Source organism: Piliocolobus tephrosceles, chromosome 9 (assembly GCF_002776525.5).
Source record: "Piliocolobus tephrosceles isolate RC106 chromosome 9, ASM277652v3, whole genome shotgun sequence".
NCBI lineage: Eukaryota > Metazoa > Chordata > Mammalia > Primates > Cercopithecidae > Piliocolobus > Piliocolobus tephrosceles.
In genome coordinates, this window is record NC_045442.1 from 69,233,740 (window position 1) to 69,253,825 (window position 20,086).

At 39.0% G+C, this 20,086-nt stretch overlaps 2 protein-coding genes across 3 annotated transcripts in view; both read left to right on the top strand.

The window, feature by feature from the left end:
- Positions 1-19,865, top strand: part of MCU (mitochondrial calcium uniporter) — a 216,814-nt gene extending 196,949 nt beyond the window's left edge. For both annotated transcript variants that reach the window (XR_002730132.1, XM_023204981.1), the window contains 4 exons: positions 2,771-2,931; positions 5,118-5,321; positions 16,447-16,563; positions 17,914-19,865. Coding sequence is in view for 1 of the 2 variants with exons in the window: in XM_023204981.1 (XP_023060749.1) it covers positions 2,771-2,931; positions 5,118-5,321; positions 16,447-16,563; positions 17,914-17,991 (560 nt within the window). In the remaining variant the exon portion in view is untranslated. The remainder of the gene's footprint in view (positions 1-2,770; positions 2,932-5,117; positions 5,322-16,446; positions 16,564-17,913) is intronic.
- Positions 13,513-15,454, top strand: LOC111537869 (40S ribosomal protein S4, X isoform-like). The gene has a single exon (XM_023204982.3). The coding sequence runs from the start codon at positions 14,588-14,590 to the stop codon at positions 15,377-15,379; it is 792 nt and encodes a 263-aa protein (XP_023060750.1). The 5' UTR covers positions 13,513-14,587; the 3' UTR covers positions 15,380-15,454.
- Positions 19,866-20,086: the final 221 nt, after the last annotated feature.

Genomic DNA, 20,086 nt, shown 5'->3' on the forward strand with positions numbered 1-20,086 from the left:
TTTTGTATTTTTAGTAGAGATAGAATTTCATCAGGGCCGGGTGCAGTGGCTCAAGCCTGTAATCCCAGCACTTTGGGAGGCCGAGACGGGCGGATCACGAGGTCAGGAGATCGAGACCATCCTGGCTAACACGGTGAAACACTGTCTCTACTAAAATACAAAAAATTAGCCGGGCGTGTTGGCGGGCGCCTGTAGTCCCAGCTACTCGGGAGGCTGAGGCAGGAGAATGGCGTGAACCCGGGAGGCAGAGCTTGCAGTGAGCTGAGATCCGGCCACTGCACTCCAGCCTGGGCGGCAGAGCGAGACTCCGTCTCAAAAAAAAAAAAAAAAAAAAAAAAGAATTTCATCATGTTGGCCATACTGGTCTCGAACTCCTGACCTCGTGATTCGCCCACCTTGGCCTCCCAAAGTGCTGGTGGGATTACAGGTCGTGCCCAGCCAATACTAGAGTTTTATATATACATGGAGAAGATGGAACAAATCTGCTTTATCTAATAAAATAGTTCATGAAAGGGGACTGAACTTGCAGAAGAAATTTAATATTGGTATAGTAGAAGCACTGTAATGTAGCTACAGGCCTAGAAATCAGGAGACCTGGACTCTACCCCTTACTGTGCCGTTCTGGACAAGTTACTTCAGCCTCCTAGAGTGCAGTTTCTTCTTCTGGTAACTTTGGACAGTTTAAGGCTATATGCAAATGTGAGCAGCAGCTTTGGTACAAGGAAGACACTGTTAACATAGATGAGTTCTGGAACTCAAAGTGCTCTTCCTTTTATGTTCCCATTAATTCAGCACACATTTACTGAGGCATACAAGATACCCAGCTAGGTGCTATATCCCATTTTACTATATCAGCTCTTCTCTAATCCAATTTGTTACCTTCTTTTGAATTTTTTCATTGATTGAACTTCTATAATAACTGTACTAAAGCACATCCTTAAAGAATGTTCGAAATACATGGTTAATTCTGACTGTGGCTTGTTTTGTTTAGAAGTACCTAACATTGAAAGCTAATAAGAATCTAAAAAAATATATGCTTTTAAAAAAAATGGACAGCTTTAATCAGCAGAGTTTTTATTTGATTCTGAAAACATAATTTTTAGATTTCTAGAAATACATGCTACTCAGAGTAGAGGATATTGAATGAAAGAATTTAATCTTTCACCCTTTCAGTCGTTCTCATAACCTCATACCCTTTAGACCATGATACTGAGGCCCCTACAGCTATTCTCTGTCTTTCCTCAACAGGAATGAATAAAAGTTGGTATACTAGAGAGAAGAAGAATGAGGGTTAAGATTATTAGAATGGGCCAGGCACGGTGGCTCACGCCTGTAATCCCATCATTTTGGGGGGTTGAGGTAGGTGGATCATGAGGTCAGGAGATAGAGACCATCCTGGCTAACATGGTGAAACCCCGTCTCTACCAAAAAATACAAAAAATTAGCCCGGCATGGTGGCAGATGCCTGTAGTCCCAGCTACTACTCAGGAGGCTGAGGCAGGAGAATGGCGTGAACCTGGGAGGTGGAGCTTGCAGTGAGCGAGATTGTGCAACTACACTCCAGCCTGGGTGACAGAGCAAGACTCCATCTCAAAAAAAAAAAAAAAAAAGATTATTAGGATGCTGGCATTTTTATTTATGCCTTTGTATTTGCAAATTTGAAATACTATATATTTTTCCCTTAGGACTTACTAAGGGGAAAAAAATCAATTAAAATGGCAGGACTACAGATAAATTATAGTCACCATTTTAATAAGCATAATAGATTGATTCTAAACCTCTCTACTAGTTTTTAACATTTGCTTTAATTTTGTCTTTATCTAATGAAGATCATAATTTGTATTATTTTTCTTAATGTTAATCATACCCTCATTTGTAGCATTTAGACTTCCAAGAATATAATGGTAGGTATTTGTTTCAAATTTTTTTAGTTACCCAAATATGAATTTACTTTTACTTTTTTTTTTTTTTTGAGGCGGAGTCTTGCTCTGTCTCCCAGGCTGGAGTGCAGTGGCGCAATCTCGGCTTACTGCACGCTCTGCCCCTCGGGTTCACGCATTCCCCTGCCTCAGCCTCCTAAGTAGCTGAGTCTACAGGCGCTCACCACCATGCCCAGCTGATTTTTTGTATTTTTTTTTTTTTTTTCAGTAGAGACGGGGTTTCACCATGTTGACCAAGATGGTCTTGATTCCCTGACCTCGTGATCATTTGCCCGCCTCGGCCTCCCAAAGTGCTGGGATTACAGGCGTGAGCCACCGGCCCGGCCATGAATTAACTTTTTACATTTGTGGACAACTTTTTTGTTTTAACAAAAACTATTGGCTGGGTGTGATGGCTTATGCCTGTTATACCAGCACTTTGGGAGGCCAAGGCAGGCAAATCGCTTGAGCCCAGGAGTTCGAGACCAGCCTGGGCAACATGGTGAAAACTTGTCTGTACAAAAAATACAAAAATTAGCCAGGCTTGTGGCTGGTGCACACCTGTAGTCCCAGCTATTCCGGAAGCTAACCTCAGAGGATTACTTGAGCCCTGGAGATAGGGGCTGCAGTGAGCCAAGATCACGCCACTGCACTCCAGCCTGGGTGATAGAGTAAGACATTGTCTCAAAAAAAAAAAAGAAAAAGAAAAGAAAAGAGAACTATTACTTTCCTTCAGTTTAACACTGAAGGTGAGATACCTATAATGGATCAATCTGCCTCATCTGATAGTCCTAGGAATAGTAATCATTTAAGGCATACATTTTTTAAAAAATGTAACTCCTTTGTTTCAGACCTCTTAAGTCATGAAAATGCAGCAACGCTGAATGATGTAAAGACATTGGTCCAGCAGCTATACACCACACTGTGCATTGAGCAGCACCAGTTAAACAAGGAAAGGGAGCTTATTGAAAGACTAGAGGATCTCAAAGAGCAGCTGGCTCCCCTGGAAAAGGTAAAACTTCAAATCTCAGGTTTTTCACCTTACCTGTATTTTTTCCAGAGCATGTATGTTTCTGTTTTTTCTTGTAAGTTTTATGCAGTTGAGTCATGTCAACCAAATTAGTTCTTTAGTTTATGGGACTGAACCATAAAAAAGCTTAAGTCACAGCTAAGAAAGGGCTTAAAAAGGAATCATTTGGAGCCTTGATAATGGACTTAAGAGCTTTCAGTTCTGAATGTACTGCCCTTAACCAGATTTACCACCTTTAAAATTAAGATCAGAATAATTGCTGATCAGGAAAGGCTCTTGAGTATAGTGGATAATGATTTTAGCCAAGTTAAGAAGGAATATTACAGTTGGCCCTCTGTTATCTGTAGGTTCTACATTCGCAGATTTAACCAACCTCGGATAGAAGATATTTGGTGGGGGGTGGGGGAACAATAAAACATAACAAGGCTGGGCGTGGTGGCTCACACCTGTAATCCCAACGCTTTGGGAGGCCAAGGCAGGCCAATCACTTGAGGTCAGGAGTTTGAGACCAGCCTGCCCAACATGGCAAAACCCCGTCTCTACTAAAAATATAAAAATTAGCCCAGCATTGTGGCATCATGTGCCTATAGTCCCAGCTACTCAGGAGGCTGAGGCACGAGAATCACTTGAACCCAGGAGGCGGAGGTTGCAGGGAGCCAAAATTGCACTACTGCACTCCAGCCTGTACAACAGAGCAATACTCTGTCTCAAAAACAAACAAAACAACAACAAAATAATGCAAATTTTAAAAATCAATACAATAACTACATAGCATTTACATTGTATTATAAGTAACTAGAGATGATTTAAAGCATATGGGAATATATGTATAGGTTATATGCAGATACCATCCCATTTTATATAAGGGACTTTAACATTTATGTATTTTGATATCTTGGTTTGGGGGGTATCCTGGAACCAATTCACCACAGATACCTAGGGACAACTGTATATAGACTGTTATGCAACTATTAAAGGGACTATATAGATTTAATTTGCCATAGAAACCAAATTATAAAATAGTGTGCATACTATGATCCAGTTTTTAAATGTGTTATATATATACCTATATGCATTTATATATATACATACACAGAGAAGGAAATCAGAAGGAATACATTCCAAAATGCTAGTACAGTAGTCGGGTTATGACTGATTTTTCTTTACACGTTTCTGAATGTTTACAATGAATATATGTTACCTTTATTTTTTCTATGATATTTCAATTTTAAGAAATCAGATTGTGAGGAGTAAGGAGGGGAACAAATACTCTTAGTAGTTTGCATTTTCTGATTCCTGAAAAATAATTTTCATCGTTTATAGAATATTTACTATGTTTCATGAATTGTGCTAGTATTTTACCTATATTTTCTTATTTAGTCTTCGGAACAACTCTTTAATGAAGTTAATGGTGATTTGCAGATCAAGGCTCTGAATTGAGCTGCTTTAAATCCAGAGTCCGTGTTCTGCCCCTAGTATATCACTGGAGTTAAAACTGAGAATAGATTAAATCGTGCATGCAACAGTGAAAGAATATAGGTATGTGTGCATTTCCCTCTTTCAGAGAAGATAATCTTGTGATTGGATGAAAACCTGTTGAAACTGAATTATTCATGCCCGTATTTTCACCCACTTCTAGGGTGAAACATAAAATACAAATGCCCTGAATAGTAGTTATACTTATATGTATATATATATTTTTCAAGGTGGTTTCATTCTGTTGCCCAGGCTGGAGTGCAGTGGTATGATCTTGACTCACTGCATCCTCCAGTTCCTGGGCTCAAGCGATTCACCCACCTCAGCCTCCCGATAGCTGGGACTACAGGGATGTGCCACCATGCCCTGCTAATTTTTGTATTTTTTGTAGAGATGGGATTTCGCCGTCTCTACAAGATTGCCCAGGCTCATCTTGAATTCCTGGGCTCAAGCAGGCTGCCCACCTTGACCTACCAAAATGCTGGGATTACAGATGTGAGCCACTGCACCTGGCCTAAGATATTTTATTCAGTGAAAACTGCAGATACTATTTAGGAAGACAAGCTATATTTACTAGAACTGAGACTTGTGTCTTGATTATGAGCCCTGTTTCTTTAGTGAACATAGAACAGTTTAAACCTTTTTAAATTGGTTTTATATCAAAATGCCTTATGATTATGTGTGCCTAATAGGTACGAATTGAGATTAGCAGAAAAGCTGAGAAGAGGACCACTTTGGTGCTATGGGGTGGCCTTGCCTACATGGCCACACAGTTTGGCATTTTGGCCCGGCTTACCTGGTGGGAATATTCCTGGGACATCATGGAGCCAGTAACATACTTCATCACTTATGGAAGTGCCATGGCAATGTATGCATATTTTGTAATGACACGCCAGGTAAGAATTCCTCTTCAAGTAACTTTTTATGAGATAGTAATAAAGTTTTAATTGTCAAAAGTTTTCTCTTTTTTCTTATTTTCTAAGGCCAGTTTTCTTTACTCATCCTTTACACGTATACACACACGTGTGCCACTTGTGTATTAGGCAATATTCCAAGCAAATGCTGTAGATAGAGAGGTAGATAAAAGACATGGATGACAGTTGCGTCTCATTTAATATGGCTGCTGTTGAACATATGCATTTTCTTTCTGTTGTTAGATCAGTGGTCACAACCTATTTGTGTTTGGGAAAATGACAGCACAAGAATGTTATTTAATCTTTCTTGGCCTTCCAAATGTGTCTAATAGAGAAGAAAGTAAACTGTTTTATGTCCTACAATTGCTTGCTCAGACTTTTTAGCACCTGGTGGCATGTCTGGCTCATACTAGTCACCGTGAACAGAACTGAACAGTCACATCATTCTTACCTGATCACAGCTCTGGGCATGGCTTGCATCTGTGACATTTCTCTCTCTCTCTCTCTCTCTCTCTCTCTCTCTCTCTGTGTGGTATGTGTGTGTGGGGGGGTGTATCTTTAGCGCTTGCTCTCTTGTGCTCTCTCTCTCTTCTCTCTCATTTACACACACTTTTAATGGCTTCTTTTTATCTACTGATTTAAGTCCAAACTCCTTAGCCTGGGTATTCATAACAGGTTGCTATCTGTCCTTTTCAGATGTCTCTCAACTCCTCTGTGTATGTTCTAAACAAGCCAAATTCTATTCTCTATTCCCCACAGTGACCTGAGTTTTCCACCCTTTTGTTCCTTACTTCACATCATTCTTTCAACTGGGAAAGTTCTCCCTGTTGATCTCTACCTGTCATCTTTCAAGGTTTACTTAAATGTTTATCTTTCATGAACCTTTGACCAATTCCTTGTAGCTAACTTTGATCTCTCCCTCTTCTAAATTCCTGTAACATATTGTGCCTCTCATTTTACTCATCCCATGTGCTCCCTTTTATTGTAATTATTATATGCTCTCTTTTTCTCTGTATTAGACTGTAGTATCTTTTTTTTTTTTTGGAGACGGAGTCTGTCACCCAGGCTGGAGCACAGTGGCATGATCTCTGCTCACCGCAAGCTTCGCTGCCTCCTCGGTTCACACCATTCTCCTGCCTCAGCCTCCCGAGAAGCTGGGACTACAGGCGCCTGCCACCACGCCCAGCTAATTTTTTTGCATTTTTAGTAGAGACGGGGTTTCACCGTGTTCAGCAGGATGGTCTCGATCTCCTGACCTCGTGACCTGCCCGCCTCGGCCTCCCAAAGTGCTGGGATTATAGGCGTGAGCCATTGCGCCCAGCCTAGACTGTAATATCTTTTGAGGCTAAGCATTTGGTTTTATTCAGTTTTTATTTCTAAGATCTTATTTCTAAAACTTAAGTCTTTAAAGAATTAAGTCTAAGTCTTTGAGATAAAAGGCACATGTTACACAGTGATTTATGTCTACATTCTCTTAGGCACTGTGTAACATGTGCCTTACATTTAAAATACTAAATGAACTGAACATGTCAAATAAATGACACAGTGCTTTGGGAGGCCAAGGCAGGAGGATCACTTGAAGCTAGGAGTTTGAGACCAGCATGAGCAACATAGCAAGACCCTGTCTCTACCAAAAAACAATTTTTTTAATTAGCCAGGTGTGGTGGCATATGCCTATAGTCCTAGCTACTTGGGAGGCTGAGGCAGGAGGATCACTTGAGGCCAGGAGTTTGAGGTTACAGTGAGCTGTGATCATGCCCCTGTACTCCAGTGACAGTGCAAGACCCTGTGTCATAAGTAAATAGATAAATAACAGCCATGTTTTCAGCCAAACACTGATTTTTTCCAATTATACCTTAAATCTAAAGATCACCCTTGATATATCTCTTGCTGATTAATTGGGTACAAAATGGTGGTATTTCCTTGTGGAGTTTGCACTTCCTTGATTACTGAAGAGGTGAAGCATTCTTTCCACTGTGAGATACTCATACCTTTTGCTTGGTCATTACTATTAAGTACCTTTTGCTAAGCCTAATTATGTGTCAAGCATTTTACATCTAGTAACATAAGTACCTATATTCATATATTTAACCTCAACCCTGTAATTATTTATATATCCCCATTCCATAGATGAGGAAACTGAGTCTCCAAGAGGATAAGTAATCTGCCCAAACATTATATCTAGTTCACTGTAGGACAAGGAATTGAACCCAGATTTGTGTGACTCTGTAGGCTGCTCACTTCTACTGAATTATACTGCCTTCCCTTGAGTTCATTTATGAGGAGTAACTTTTGAAAATTATAATTAGAATAGAAATAGAAATATATTGGGGAAATAATTGCTGCTTACAAAAAGCTGTTTTGTAAATGTTTTCTGTATTAGACTTGAATACAGTGTTACCACTTTCTCCCTTCTCATGCTGCTGTAGAATCTTTAATGCCTTACCTGTCCTACTAGTTAAATGCTCCATTCTCTGATTCCCAAAATTGTCTTGCTGCCCCCAAGTGACAAGTTGCAAAATAGCAGTAGTAAACAATTTAGTCACTATTCACTTATGAATAGGAAAACAGTGACCAAATAAAATGTAGTTTTCACATTAAATATTTTTACTAACATATCCATCTTAATACCCTGAAGCAAATGCCTGTTCAGTGGCATTTAAACTCTTCTAAACTGCTGTTACTGTGAGTTGCTGTACTTGTTAGCAATCTAAATATATGCCAATAATATGTTAAGTTCCAAAGAATCTTTCTAAGATGGCAAGCTCCTTGAAATCATAAAATCAAATGGAATATTGAGTGTTGCTGATTAATATTTCAGTAGAATCTGAGTACTGATTTCTACTATGTAGAAAAGGAGCTGGGCAGTAAGACTTGCCTGTGGGAGCTGTGTCATTGTGCACATGGACCAGCCGTCCCACCATTTGGCCCATGCCTTTTCAATGAAGGGGATGATGTTGCCTCATGGGAGTGAGCATTGACTCTTGGGGAGTAAAAACATTTTACATATTATAATGCATAAACAGATAAACAGTATATTAAACCTCCTTTGGGAAGTAGGAGTAATCAGGAAAAAATGCCTTAAAAGGCTACTTAGGGGGGCAATAATGAAAAAAGTGTTGATAAATAGTGACCTAGCCTTTAATACCCTTTACCTCCTCAATTCCAATAACCGTCATTTATATTGTACTCCAGCAAACCACTTCAATGGCTGTTCAGGGCCTTCTTTCCTAGAACTGTCCCACTTATAATATAAATTAGTATGTTAATTTCTGATAATTTATTTTCTTTCTAGACCTTTTATTCACTCACTCATTCCTTTGACCTCATCCAGACCTTTAAGCTACTGGCATCTTTCTCTTAACTTTTTACTATCACCTTCCTCCTGTATCACTTCCTTTTCTGTCCAATTTAAACTGTGTTGTCATTCTCTTGTTAGTATCCTACCATCCCTGCCCTTTTGTCTTTCTACAATATGTACTCTATAAACTCCTAATATTGGATTAATCTAGTCCTTTATCCTGTCTCTGTCTAGGCTATTAAATATTGCTAGAGAAAAATCATGTCATAGTGTAGAATGGGCCACTGCTTGTGTTTCTAATCACGTTTTCTTCCCTCATATCCCCATAGTAGTTATTCTAAGACTTCACATCAAGATCCCCATCCCACCCTTAACCTTGCCTCCTACTTCTCCTAGAAAATTGAAATTAACAGATAGAAGCTTTCTGATTCTTAAGACTGTAAATGCAACTATATCTCTACCGAATTTTACACTATTTCCATCAAATTCCAAGAAGAGGTGGCATTTTCCTATTTAGGGCTAGCCCCTCCACATGTTTAGTCCCGTTCCTTCCTCCTAGTATCTTATTCCAATTTATTTTTTGTGTTCCCTGTGTTTTCAACCTCTCCCTCTCTGACTTTCTTTCCTACTGAAACTATCTGCATCTTTTCTCACTTACTATCAAATCACAATTTTTTTTTTTTTTTTTTTTGAGACAGGGTTTTACTCTGTCTCTTAGGCTTGAATGCAGTGGCATAATCACAGCTCACTGAAGCATCTACCCAAGCAATTCTCCCACCTCAGCCTCATGAGTACCTGAGACCGTAGGCATGTGCCACCATCCCCAGCTAATTTTTAAAAATTTTTTGTAGACAGGGTTTCCCTGCGTTGCCCAGGCTGGTCTCGAACTCCTGAACTCAAGTGATCCTCCACCTCAGTCTCTAAAAATGCTAGGATTACAGGCATGAGCCACTGCACCCAGCCCAAATCACAGAAATTTTAGAATAGAGTCTAGTACATAGTTGCTCAGTAAATGCTTGTTGCCCAAAAGAGGAAGCACAGAATAGATTTGAATAAACTTAGTGTGTATATTTACATCCTAAGGGACCATAGGTGAATAGCCTAGTAACAGCATGTTAGATGAATGTAGAGGGCTTTCCCTCAAGTTCTTAATCCACTAATTATCCCTTCAGTCAATTCAGACCTCGATTTTATTCATTTTAAAAAGGTTTCCACAAACCCTTTAGCTATCAGTCTTCTAATATCTATTATCTGTCATCATCAATAATTAAATATTTACTCTGTTTCTAGTTGTAGCATACTAGGCAATCAACCAGTCCTCCCACTAAGAAAAGTTAGAATTGTTAGACAAAACAATACACATCTGCTTGAAGATACTAGAGAACTAACAAAATAGCAAAAATTGCTAGGTGAGGGTCTAAATAAGAGGAGTCCCAGGAAAATGAGACTGGTATTTAGGTGTGCTTTTTCCTCTGGGAATGTATGCTAATTGAGGAGGGTATAGTGGAGAGGCCAAGAAGCTGAGCCACACTTGTTAGCCTAGAGGAACCACAGCCTTAGAGATTGGTGTCTAATGATCACTAGAGTAGGTGAAACAGAAACCGTCTTGCTTTGATTTGGAACCTGTAAAGGCTACCATTGTAGAATAAGGATGAACCTATTATAGGCTCTCTCAAGTATTGTAGCTCATCTTTTATTCATCTCAATCCTGTAAATTAGATTGAGGTAGTCTTGGAATACTGGTAATCCCCGAGTGCTGATGCTTACAGGCTTAATGCAGAAGCAAACATAAATCATCCCTGGGAGGAGATAACATTATTCTAAACCTTAAATTATTTCTACAAATAATTTTGCTTTTTTATTTTTTTATTTTTATTTTTATTTTTATTTTAAGACAGGGTCCCACTCTGTTGCCCGGGTTGGAGTGCAGTGGCACAATCATGACTCACTGCAGCCTCAAACTCCCAGGCTCAAGCAGCCCTCCCCCTTAGCTTCCTGAGTAACTGGGACTACAAGCACGTGCCACCATGCCCAGCTAGGGTTTTTTTTGGCATTTTTTGGAGAGCTGTAGTTTCTCCATGTCACTCTGACTGGTCTCAAACTCCTGGGCTCAAGTGATCTGCCTGCCTCGGCCTCCCAAAGTGCTGGATTACATACAGGTGTGAGCCACCGTGTCTGGCCAGTTTTGCAAACATTAAATTAGACATACAATAAAAATAAGCAGATACACAAATACCTACAGAAACAATAGACATTACAGACACAAGGACTCCAGATATTGGTATTATCAGACATAGCCTTTAAAATAAATATACTTACTATATTCAGGGAGATAAACAACAAGGTTGAGAATATTGGCAGATAACTTGATTTTTTTTTAAAGAACCCATTGAAAAATTTTAGAAATGAAATATAATGGATGAGTTTAATAGTAGATTAGACGTGACCTTGAGTGAGGCACAAGAAACTATTCAAAATGAAGTGTGCAGATACAGAAAGATGTAAAATATAGGAAAGGGTAAGAGACACAGGACACAGTGGAAAGGCCTAATATATATTTAATTTTATTGGAGTCTCGGAGAAGAGAGAGAGGATGGGAAGAAACAATATTTAAATAAGGAGTTAATGGCTGAGAATTTTCCAAAATGATGAAAGACATCCATTTACAGATTTAAGAATTCCAACCAGTATCAACCAATATAAAAACCGGGCGCAGTGGCTCACGCCTGTAATCCCAGCACTTTGGGAGCCCGAGGTGGGCAGATCACTTGAAGCCAGGGGTTTGAGACCAGCCTGGCCAACATGGTGAAACCCCTTCTCTATTAAAAATACAAAAACTAGCTGGGCATGTTGGCGCACATCTGTAATCCCAACTACTCAGGAGGCTGAGGCATGAGGATCACTTGAACCTGAGAGACAGAGGTTGCAGTGAACTGAGATCACACCACTGCACTCCAGCCTGGGTGATAGAGTGAGACTATGTATCAAAAAAATAAAATAAAAATAAAAAAGGAAATTTCCATTGAGACATATCGGTAGTAAAACTTCAAAAGCCAAAGCCAAATGGAAAAATCTTAAAAGCAGCCAAAGAGAGAAAAAGTTTGCCTTCAAAGGAGTCCCTGTTAGACTGAATGCTGACTTCTCAATAGCAGCAGTGAAAGCCAATGGGATAGTATCTTCAATTTTTAGAAAGAAAATAACTGTCATCTTAGAATTCTATACTCAGCAAAAAATATCTTTCCAAAATAAAGACATTTTCAGACAAACAGAGAATTTGTCACCATCAGATCTGCACTGAAGGAGATACTAACAGGTGTTCTTTGGGCAGAAGAAAGATTATCACACATGAACAGTCAGAAAAGCAGAAAGGAATAAAGAGCAACAAAAATGGTAAACCTGTGAGTGATGAGTCTAAACAAATATTAAATATATAAAACAATTATAATAAACTCTTAAGGAATTTAAGATATAGAGAGAATTAAAATATGCAACAACAGGCTGGTCTCATGCCTGTAATCCCAGCACTTTGGGAGGCTGAGGCAGGCAGATCATTTGAGGTCAGGAGTTTGAGACCAGCCTGGCGAACATGGCAAAACCCCGTCTTTACTAAAAATACAAAAAAATCAGCTGGGCATGGTGGCACACACCTGTAACTCTAACTACTGGGGAGACTGAGGCATGAGAATTGCTTGAACCCAGGAGGTGGAGGTTGCAGTGAGCCGGGATCGCACCACTGCACTCCAGCCTGGGTGACAGAGTGAGACTCCATCTCAAAAATTAATTAATTAATTAATTAATTAAATGTGCAACAACAATGACATATATGTCTGGAGCAGGTAAATAGACTTAAAATGTTCTAATATTCCTTCATTGTCTGTGAATAAGGTAGAAGTACCACTCCTATTTACCTTTGAAGAGGAGGCCCTAGCCAGTGCAGAAGGCAAGAACAGAATATGGAAGATATAAGGATTGGAAAGAAAGAAAACTGACACTTAGAGATTTTGTACATGAAAAAATACAGAAGAAATGTACAGATAATTGGTTAGGATCCGTGAGTGAGTTTCATAAGGTTATTGGATACAAGGTCAGTGTATGTAAATCAATTGCGTATCTATATGCTAGCAACAAATGGTTAGAAAATGAAAATAATTTAAAGCTGCACCTTAAAATTACTTTTAAAAATACATAGACCACATGTAGAAGGCAAAGAAGGGGGGAAAACCCTAGAAATATATTGTATAAAAAATGTATAAGACTCTATCCAAACATGTCAGTTCTACCCAACTGATCCATTAGATTCAGTGCAATCCCAGTCAGTCAAAAACCCAACAGATTTGGGGATTGGGGAAGAGATTTGAATAGACTGCTTCTAAAACTGATATGGAAATATAAAAGACTAAGAAAAGCCAATAAACTCTTGAAGAAAAACTGAGTAAGAGGATTTGCTCTATTAGATACGAAGACTACAGCTTTAGTTACAACACTTCAATGACAGTGGCACAAAGGTAGACCTATAGAATAGAAGAGTATAGAAACAGACCCAGTGCAAATGAACTTTCGATTTTAAAAAGTGATAGGTCATGCTTGTAATCCCAGCACTTTGGGAGGCCAAGGTGGGAGAATCAATCACTTGAGGCCAGGGGTTCACGACCAGCATGGACAACATAGTGAGACCCTATTGCTAAAAGAATTTTTTTAATTAGTTGAGTGTGGTGGTGTGCACCTGTAGGTACCAGCTACTCAGGAGGCCAAGGTGAGAGGATTGCTTGAGCCCAGGAGTTTAAGGTTGCAGTGAGCTATGATTGCACCACTGTACTCCAGCCTTGGTGGCAGAGTGAGACTCAAAAATAAATAAACAAAAAAGATGGCCCTATAAAGGAGAGTCTTCTTCAATAAATGGTGCTAGGATAATTGAATGCCTATATTAAAAAATGAAATAACCCCATTTTATACTGTAAGCAAGAATAAATTCCAGGTGAATTGTAGATCTAAATGTGATAGGTAATGTAATAAAACTCCTATAAGAGAATAACTTAATGACTATAGAGAATGATTTCTTAAACAGAATGAAAAGCACTAACCATACAGGATAAGAATGATAAAGTAAGCCAGGCACTGTGGTGTGTACCTGCAATCCCAGCTACTTGGGAGGCTGAGATGGGAGGATTGCTTGAACCCAGGAGTTTGAGGCCAGCCAACATAGCAAAATCCCATATCACAAAAGAGAAAGAATGACAAATTAGACTACATTAAATTGTTATCTGTTTATTAAAGAACACCATGAAGAAGGTAAACAGGCTAGAAGGAGATACTTGCAGTATGTATAACCTACAAAGGATCTATATCCAGAATATAAAAACAAATTCTACAAATCAGTAAGAAGGTGACAGAATCCACTAGAAAAAATGGCAAGAGATCTGGACAGGCATTTCTAATAAAGGATATGCAAATGGCCAATAATAGATTAAATGAAAAGACCTCAGCCTCTTAGGGATCAGGAAAATGCTGTGTATCTCCAAGAGAAATGAAAACATACATCCACACAAAAACTTGTACACAAGTGTTCACAGCAGGATTGTACATAATAGCCCCAATATGGAAACAATCCATATGCTATCAACTGAGGAATGGATAAATAAAATGTGGCATAACTATTAATGGAATGTTATTTGGCAATAAAAATAAATGAAATACTGATACATGCCACAAATGGATGAACCTTGAAAATGTTATGCTAAGTGAAAGAAGCCAGACACAAAAGGCCACGTATTGTATGATTCCACTTATATGAAATATCTAGAATAGACAAATTATAGAGGCAGAAGATAGATTAGTAGCTGCCTAGAACTGGGAGTTTGGGGGAAGAGGAGAATTGACTATCACAGGGTATGGAGTTCTTTTTTGGGGTGATGAAAATGTTCTAGCTCTTTCCTTGCCTAACGCAGCCATGGCTCGTGGTCCCAAGAAGCATCTGAAGCGGGTAGCAGCTCCAAAGCATTGGATGCTGGATAAATTGACTGGTGTGTTTGCTCCTCGTCCATCCACCGGTCCCTACAAGTTGAGAGAGTGTCTCCCCCTCATCATTTTCCTAAGGAACAGACTTAAGTATGCCCTGACAGGAGATGAAGTAAAGAAGATTTACATGCAGCGGTTCATTAAGATAGATGGCAAGGTCCGAACTGATATAACCTACCCTGCTGGATTCATGGATGTCATCAGCATTGACAAGACGGGAGAGAATTTCCGTCTGATCTGTGACACCAAGGGTCGCTTTGCTGTACATCGTATTACACCTGAGGAGGCCAAGTACAAGTTATGCAAAGTGAGAAAGATCTTTGTGGGCACAAAAGGAGTCCCTCATCTGGTGACTCCTGATGCCCGCACCATCCGCTACCCCGATCCCCTCATCAAGGTGAATGATACCATTCAGATTGATTTGGAGACTGGCAAGATTACTGATTTCATCAAGTTCGACACTGGTAACCTGTGTATGGTGACTGGAGGTGCTAACCTGGAAAGAATTGGTGTGATCACCAACAGAGAGAGGCGTCCTGGATCTTTTGACGTGGTTCACGTGAAAGATGCCAATGGCAACAGCTTTGCCACTCGACTTTCCAACATTTTTGTTACTGGCAAGGGCAACAAACCATGGATTTCTCTTCCCCGAGGAAAGGGTATCCGCCTCACCATTGCTGAAGAGAGAGACAAAAGACTGGCGGCCAAACAGAGCAGTGGGTGAAATGGGCCCCTGGGTGCCATGTCAGACCTTTGTACGTAATTAAAAATACTGTGGCAGGAAAAAAAAAAAAAAAAAGAAAATGTTCTAAAATTGTAGCAATGATTGTACAACTCTGTGACTATATATAAACCATTCAGCATTATACTTTAATTGGGTAAATTGTATGGTATGTGAGTTATATCTCATTAAAGCTTTTTTTAAATGAGATAGTATTGCATACACAGCAGAATGGCCAACATCTTTTAAACTGGCAATATCAAGTATTGGCAAGGATGTGGAATGATGGTACCTCTCATAATCCTGCTGATAGGAATATAATTGGTACAACCATTTTGGAAACTGTTTAACGTCACTTCTTACATTTGAACACATGCATACCCTGTGATCTAAGATTTTCCACTCCTAGGTATATGTCCAGCGGAAGAGATAAATCCAGAAATGCTTTTGGCAGCATTGTTAGTGAGAACCGAAACAACCCAAAAGCTTATCAATAGTAGAATGGTTAAATAAACTACGATGAAGTCATACAATATAATATAATGGAAATGAATAGACTGCAGCCACACACAAAAGGTGAATTTCACAAACACAATGTTGAGTGCAAGTAGCCATATAAATATATACTGTGTGACTCCATCTTCATAAAATTCATAAAACAGGTAACACTAAGTTGTGGAACTTAGGAATACATGCTTAAGGAGGTAAGTTATAAAGAAAGCCAGAAAACAATTACCATAAAAGTCAAGAGACTGATTACTTTGGGGGAAAGAGGTGTGAGTATTTGGAAAGGGGCAAGAGGGAGTTTCTGGATTGTTGGCAGTGATCTATTTTTATAAAATCTGGTGATGAGTAACATGTTCATTGTGTGTTGATTCATTGTGATGTACATTTTGTGTGTACTGCTCTGTATGTTTCACAGTAGAAATGTTCAGGTAGTAATTAAATACTTAACACAGCACATGTCAGCACACATGCATACATACGTATTGAATCTAAGCAGCAGTTAGTGAATATTTTGTGAAGATAGTATGCTAAGGACTGATAATTCCATTTCTTCATTTTTTTAGGAGTATGTTTATCCAGAAGCCAGAGACAGACAATACTTATTATTTTTCCATAAAGGAGCCAAAAAATCACGTTTTGACCTAGAGAAATACAATCAACTCAAGGATGCAATTGCTCAGGTATTACAAAAATTAAATTAAATCCCAGCCCCATCTTGCATGGTTATTATTATTATCCACAGCCACAGTTCTTCAAATGAGTAAACTGAAAGAATGTTCCAACCTTCTTCCTGTATAAATTATTCGTCAGTTGATTACAGTAACTATTTTAGGCATGGACATTTCTCTAGAAAGTTTTATAAAAAGCAAGTGAGAAGATGGTGTGTCTGCTCCATCCTGTTAACACCAGCACATTGACATTTTTAGGCCTACTTTTACTTTTTTTTTTTTTTTCATTTTATTTCTTTGTAGTTGTCCGTTTCTACTTTTCCCTCTGCTTTTTGATTATTTCTATAATAATTGATCTAAGATTTTTCACATAAATGTGTGGTAGCAGTGGGGAAAAGTAAAACCCAGGTAAGAGGGAAAGACTGCAAGAAATCTTTGCCAGGGACAGGTTAGAGGCTATTAAACTAGAAGATACTTGGAAAAGATTGATATACTTTATTTTTTATAAAAGCTACCTCTTTCACATTTCTGGATGTGTCTTCCTCACTCTGTTATCTTTGATTTTGGTAAATAAACCCTTATTCTTTTTCTCTGTAGTCTTTGTGACTTTAGAGATTTTTCAGCAATCTCTAGAAGCTTTTCCATCCTCTTTATGTTTAGTTGCCCTTCTCTGCCTTTCCTGTCTCTTCTTGATGATGGGGTTGTGCTTTGAATAGGCTTAATCCATCTTCCTGCTTTGGCCTAAGTGGAGTTCTGTCTTCCTTTGCTGTGTACGGTGGTTCTAAACTGGAGGGAATACATCAGAATCATCCCTGGATCTGTTAAAAGTACAGATGCTTCAGTCTCACCCTAGGCTTGCTCGTTAGTCCAACTCCTCTGGGGTGAAGTCCAAGCATGTGTGAGTTTTGAAAGTACTATAGTTGACTCCACACGCTGTTTTAAAATCAATTGGCTAAGTAAAAACTTAAACAGATACTGGATAAATAACTAAAATCTTGAGTAGCATGAAGTCCTGGCTCTTAGCCCTTGTGAAAGGGCTTCTCACTGGAGAAACACCATCAAGATGCATGTCTCAGATGCTCTTTACATTCTTAGCCTCTGAGTCCTACCCTGTTGATAGCACTGCTTTTTCTGGAGGCTTTGTTGAGGGCTGAAACTGCCAAGGAAGGCTTCCATTTTGTATTCACCCTTTGTTGTCCTGTGTCGTGAGTTAAAATGCTTTTTCAAGGCACTCTTATTTTGAGAGTTATTGAGATGATCTCTGACTCATAGTAATGGAGAACAGTTTCCTTTTCTCGGTAGAGAGTAATTTCATTGAAAGCTTCACTAGCCAGTTTTTCTCACCTTTTGTTTCTATTTTAGGCAGAAATGGACCTTAAGAGACTGAGAGACCCATTACAAGTACATCTGCCTCTCCGACAAATTGGTGAAAAAGATTGATCTGCAAAGAGCCTCTGAATCCCGGCAGAAGGAACACCTGTTTGCCTTTTTAATTAAAGCATTGCAGGTGGAAGCTGGGAGTGATGGGGGGTAGAGCGTTTTTACCTTTAATTATAAAACAAAAAAAGAAAGGATCTGAGGGAAGAAGGGAATGTTAAAACCTGAGGATCAGGCATTGTGGACTATAAGCTCAAAGGGCTTAGTGAATATTGTCTTAACCAAGTATCTCAGTTTCTGGATGAAAATGATGCAGTTATATAGTTGAGAGATTCATAAAGAGAAAATGATGCTGGAGGTGTTTGTTTCTTGCATCTTTGCAGAGTCAGCAAAATAGTAACACACCAGCACCCCACTCTGCTCTATTTGTTTTTAATTTAACTGTCCCTATTTTTGATATAGGAGTAAATAAATATACCAGAAAAGCAAATTCTCATGATATGCTAAAATATCATTAGCATTTGTTTTAAATTGGACCCAGTCTCTGCAGAGTTACCAGGAATCTCTCCTTCCTGCATCCCTTTACTGACCACCTACCTGTACCTCTTAGCTACACTCATTTTTTCCATTTGATAATTGGAGCCAACTTACAACTGTTTTAATAATTGACACTTTAGATTATCTCTTAATACCTTCTTAAATGTCTATATATCCCAGTGCTCTGGATCAGTGTCTAAAAATCATTGGCAACACTGCATGAGGTTGTTGGTTTTGTTTTGTTTTGTTTTTTTATTAGTTAGTCTTTCACAGGAGGAAAAATTGCCCTCCTTTATATACTTATCTATTGATAATCCCCTCTCCCTCCACAACACAAATCAGAGGGAAGGGGGGCATTCAGCTGTACTACCAAATCAGGAAGAGGTAAGGTTTACAAATTGGCTAAAAATCATGGCTCTGTAGCCATTTCAACCAGAATAATTTTATTGCTAATCTGCTTGTGTGACAGCATTCCAGGCCAGCCAGATGGCACTGCCTTGTCTGGAGGCTTTGTTCATCTCGAAGGACACACAATTCCACACTGTTTGTGAGCCCTCACACCTCCACAACTTCAGTTGTTGTAAATCAAGTGTGTGAATCTCAAAGGGTGCCATTTATCTTTATATAGGAATACATTTCTAGGGCTTCCTTCAGCCCACTCTCTTCACCCTATTTTTTCTTATCTTAAATTGAGAGAAAGAGAATTAATCTTATACTTTGTCAAAACATTTTCTACCATATTTCCAGATGACATCTGCGCTTGAAGAGTCAAAGGAATCTGTGTCTAATATCCTGTTTTTAACTGCTGTAGGGGCAGGATGGAAAGGATGATGGGGGCTGCCACACCACTGATTGGCCTTTTCTTTCACGTGATTCATCCTTCCTCATTGTGGCAAGGAGTTTCTTTCTCTTTTTCTTCCTCCTTTGGGATCATTGTGTATGAAAAGAAAAACTTTAAATGACAAATCCAGACTCCAGGTGCCTTGCAAAGGTTGAAGGCCAGCCAGGATTGCTGCTGCTGCTACTCCTGCCACCACCCCTTTCATTGGCATGATGGAATGAAAGGATGCATGTCTCCACTTCCTGACCCTCCACCCACTTCCTTCTCCCTCCACCACCCCCAGTCGTCAGCTCCTTCCCTCATTTATTTTTGTTAAGTTGTGTGAATTATTTTTAAACCATTTATCCTGTTTGTGCATAGGGTTTTAAAGAAGAAACAGCACAGTGCAATGAGCAAATATTTTCGGGGTGTGTGGGAGGCAAGGGAGGGAGGACATGGAGAAAAGTTCTTTAAACAAATAGCAAACTATTGAACATGTGTAAAATCCTGTATCATTTATGAAATATGTATAAAAAGCAATGTACCTTCTGGAACAATAAATACTTACTCAATTTTTGAACGATAGCATCTCATTCTTTAAAACAAAACCAGAAAAACTACATTTCCTGTGATTCTAGGTAGTAAGTTTTTACTTCTAAAATTCATTTTTATAAAAATATCATTATCAAATTAAGCTGTCTTCCTTAAGCCCATATTTCAAAAATAGGCGTTTCACTAAGTCTTCCTGAACCTAAGATAGTATTTTCCTAATTTGCCAGAGCCACCAAGAGGTTGAGTGAC

What these genes read in the sequence shown, in the direction of transcription:
- LOC111537869 (XM_023204982.3), top strand. Translation starts at nt 14,588, where the DNA reads ATGGCTCGTGGTCCCAAGAAGCATCTGAAGCGGGTAGCAGCTCCAAAG.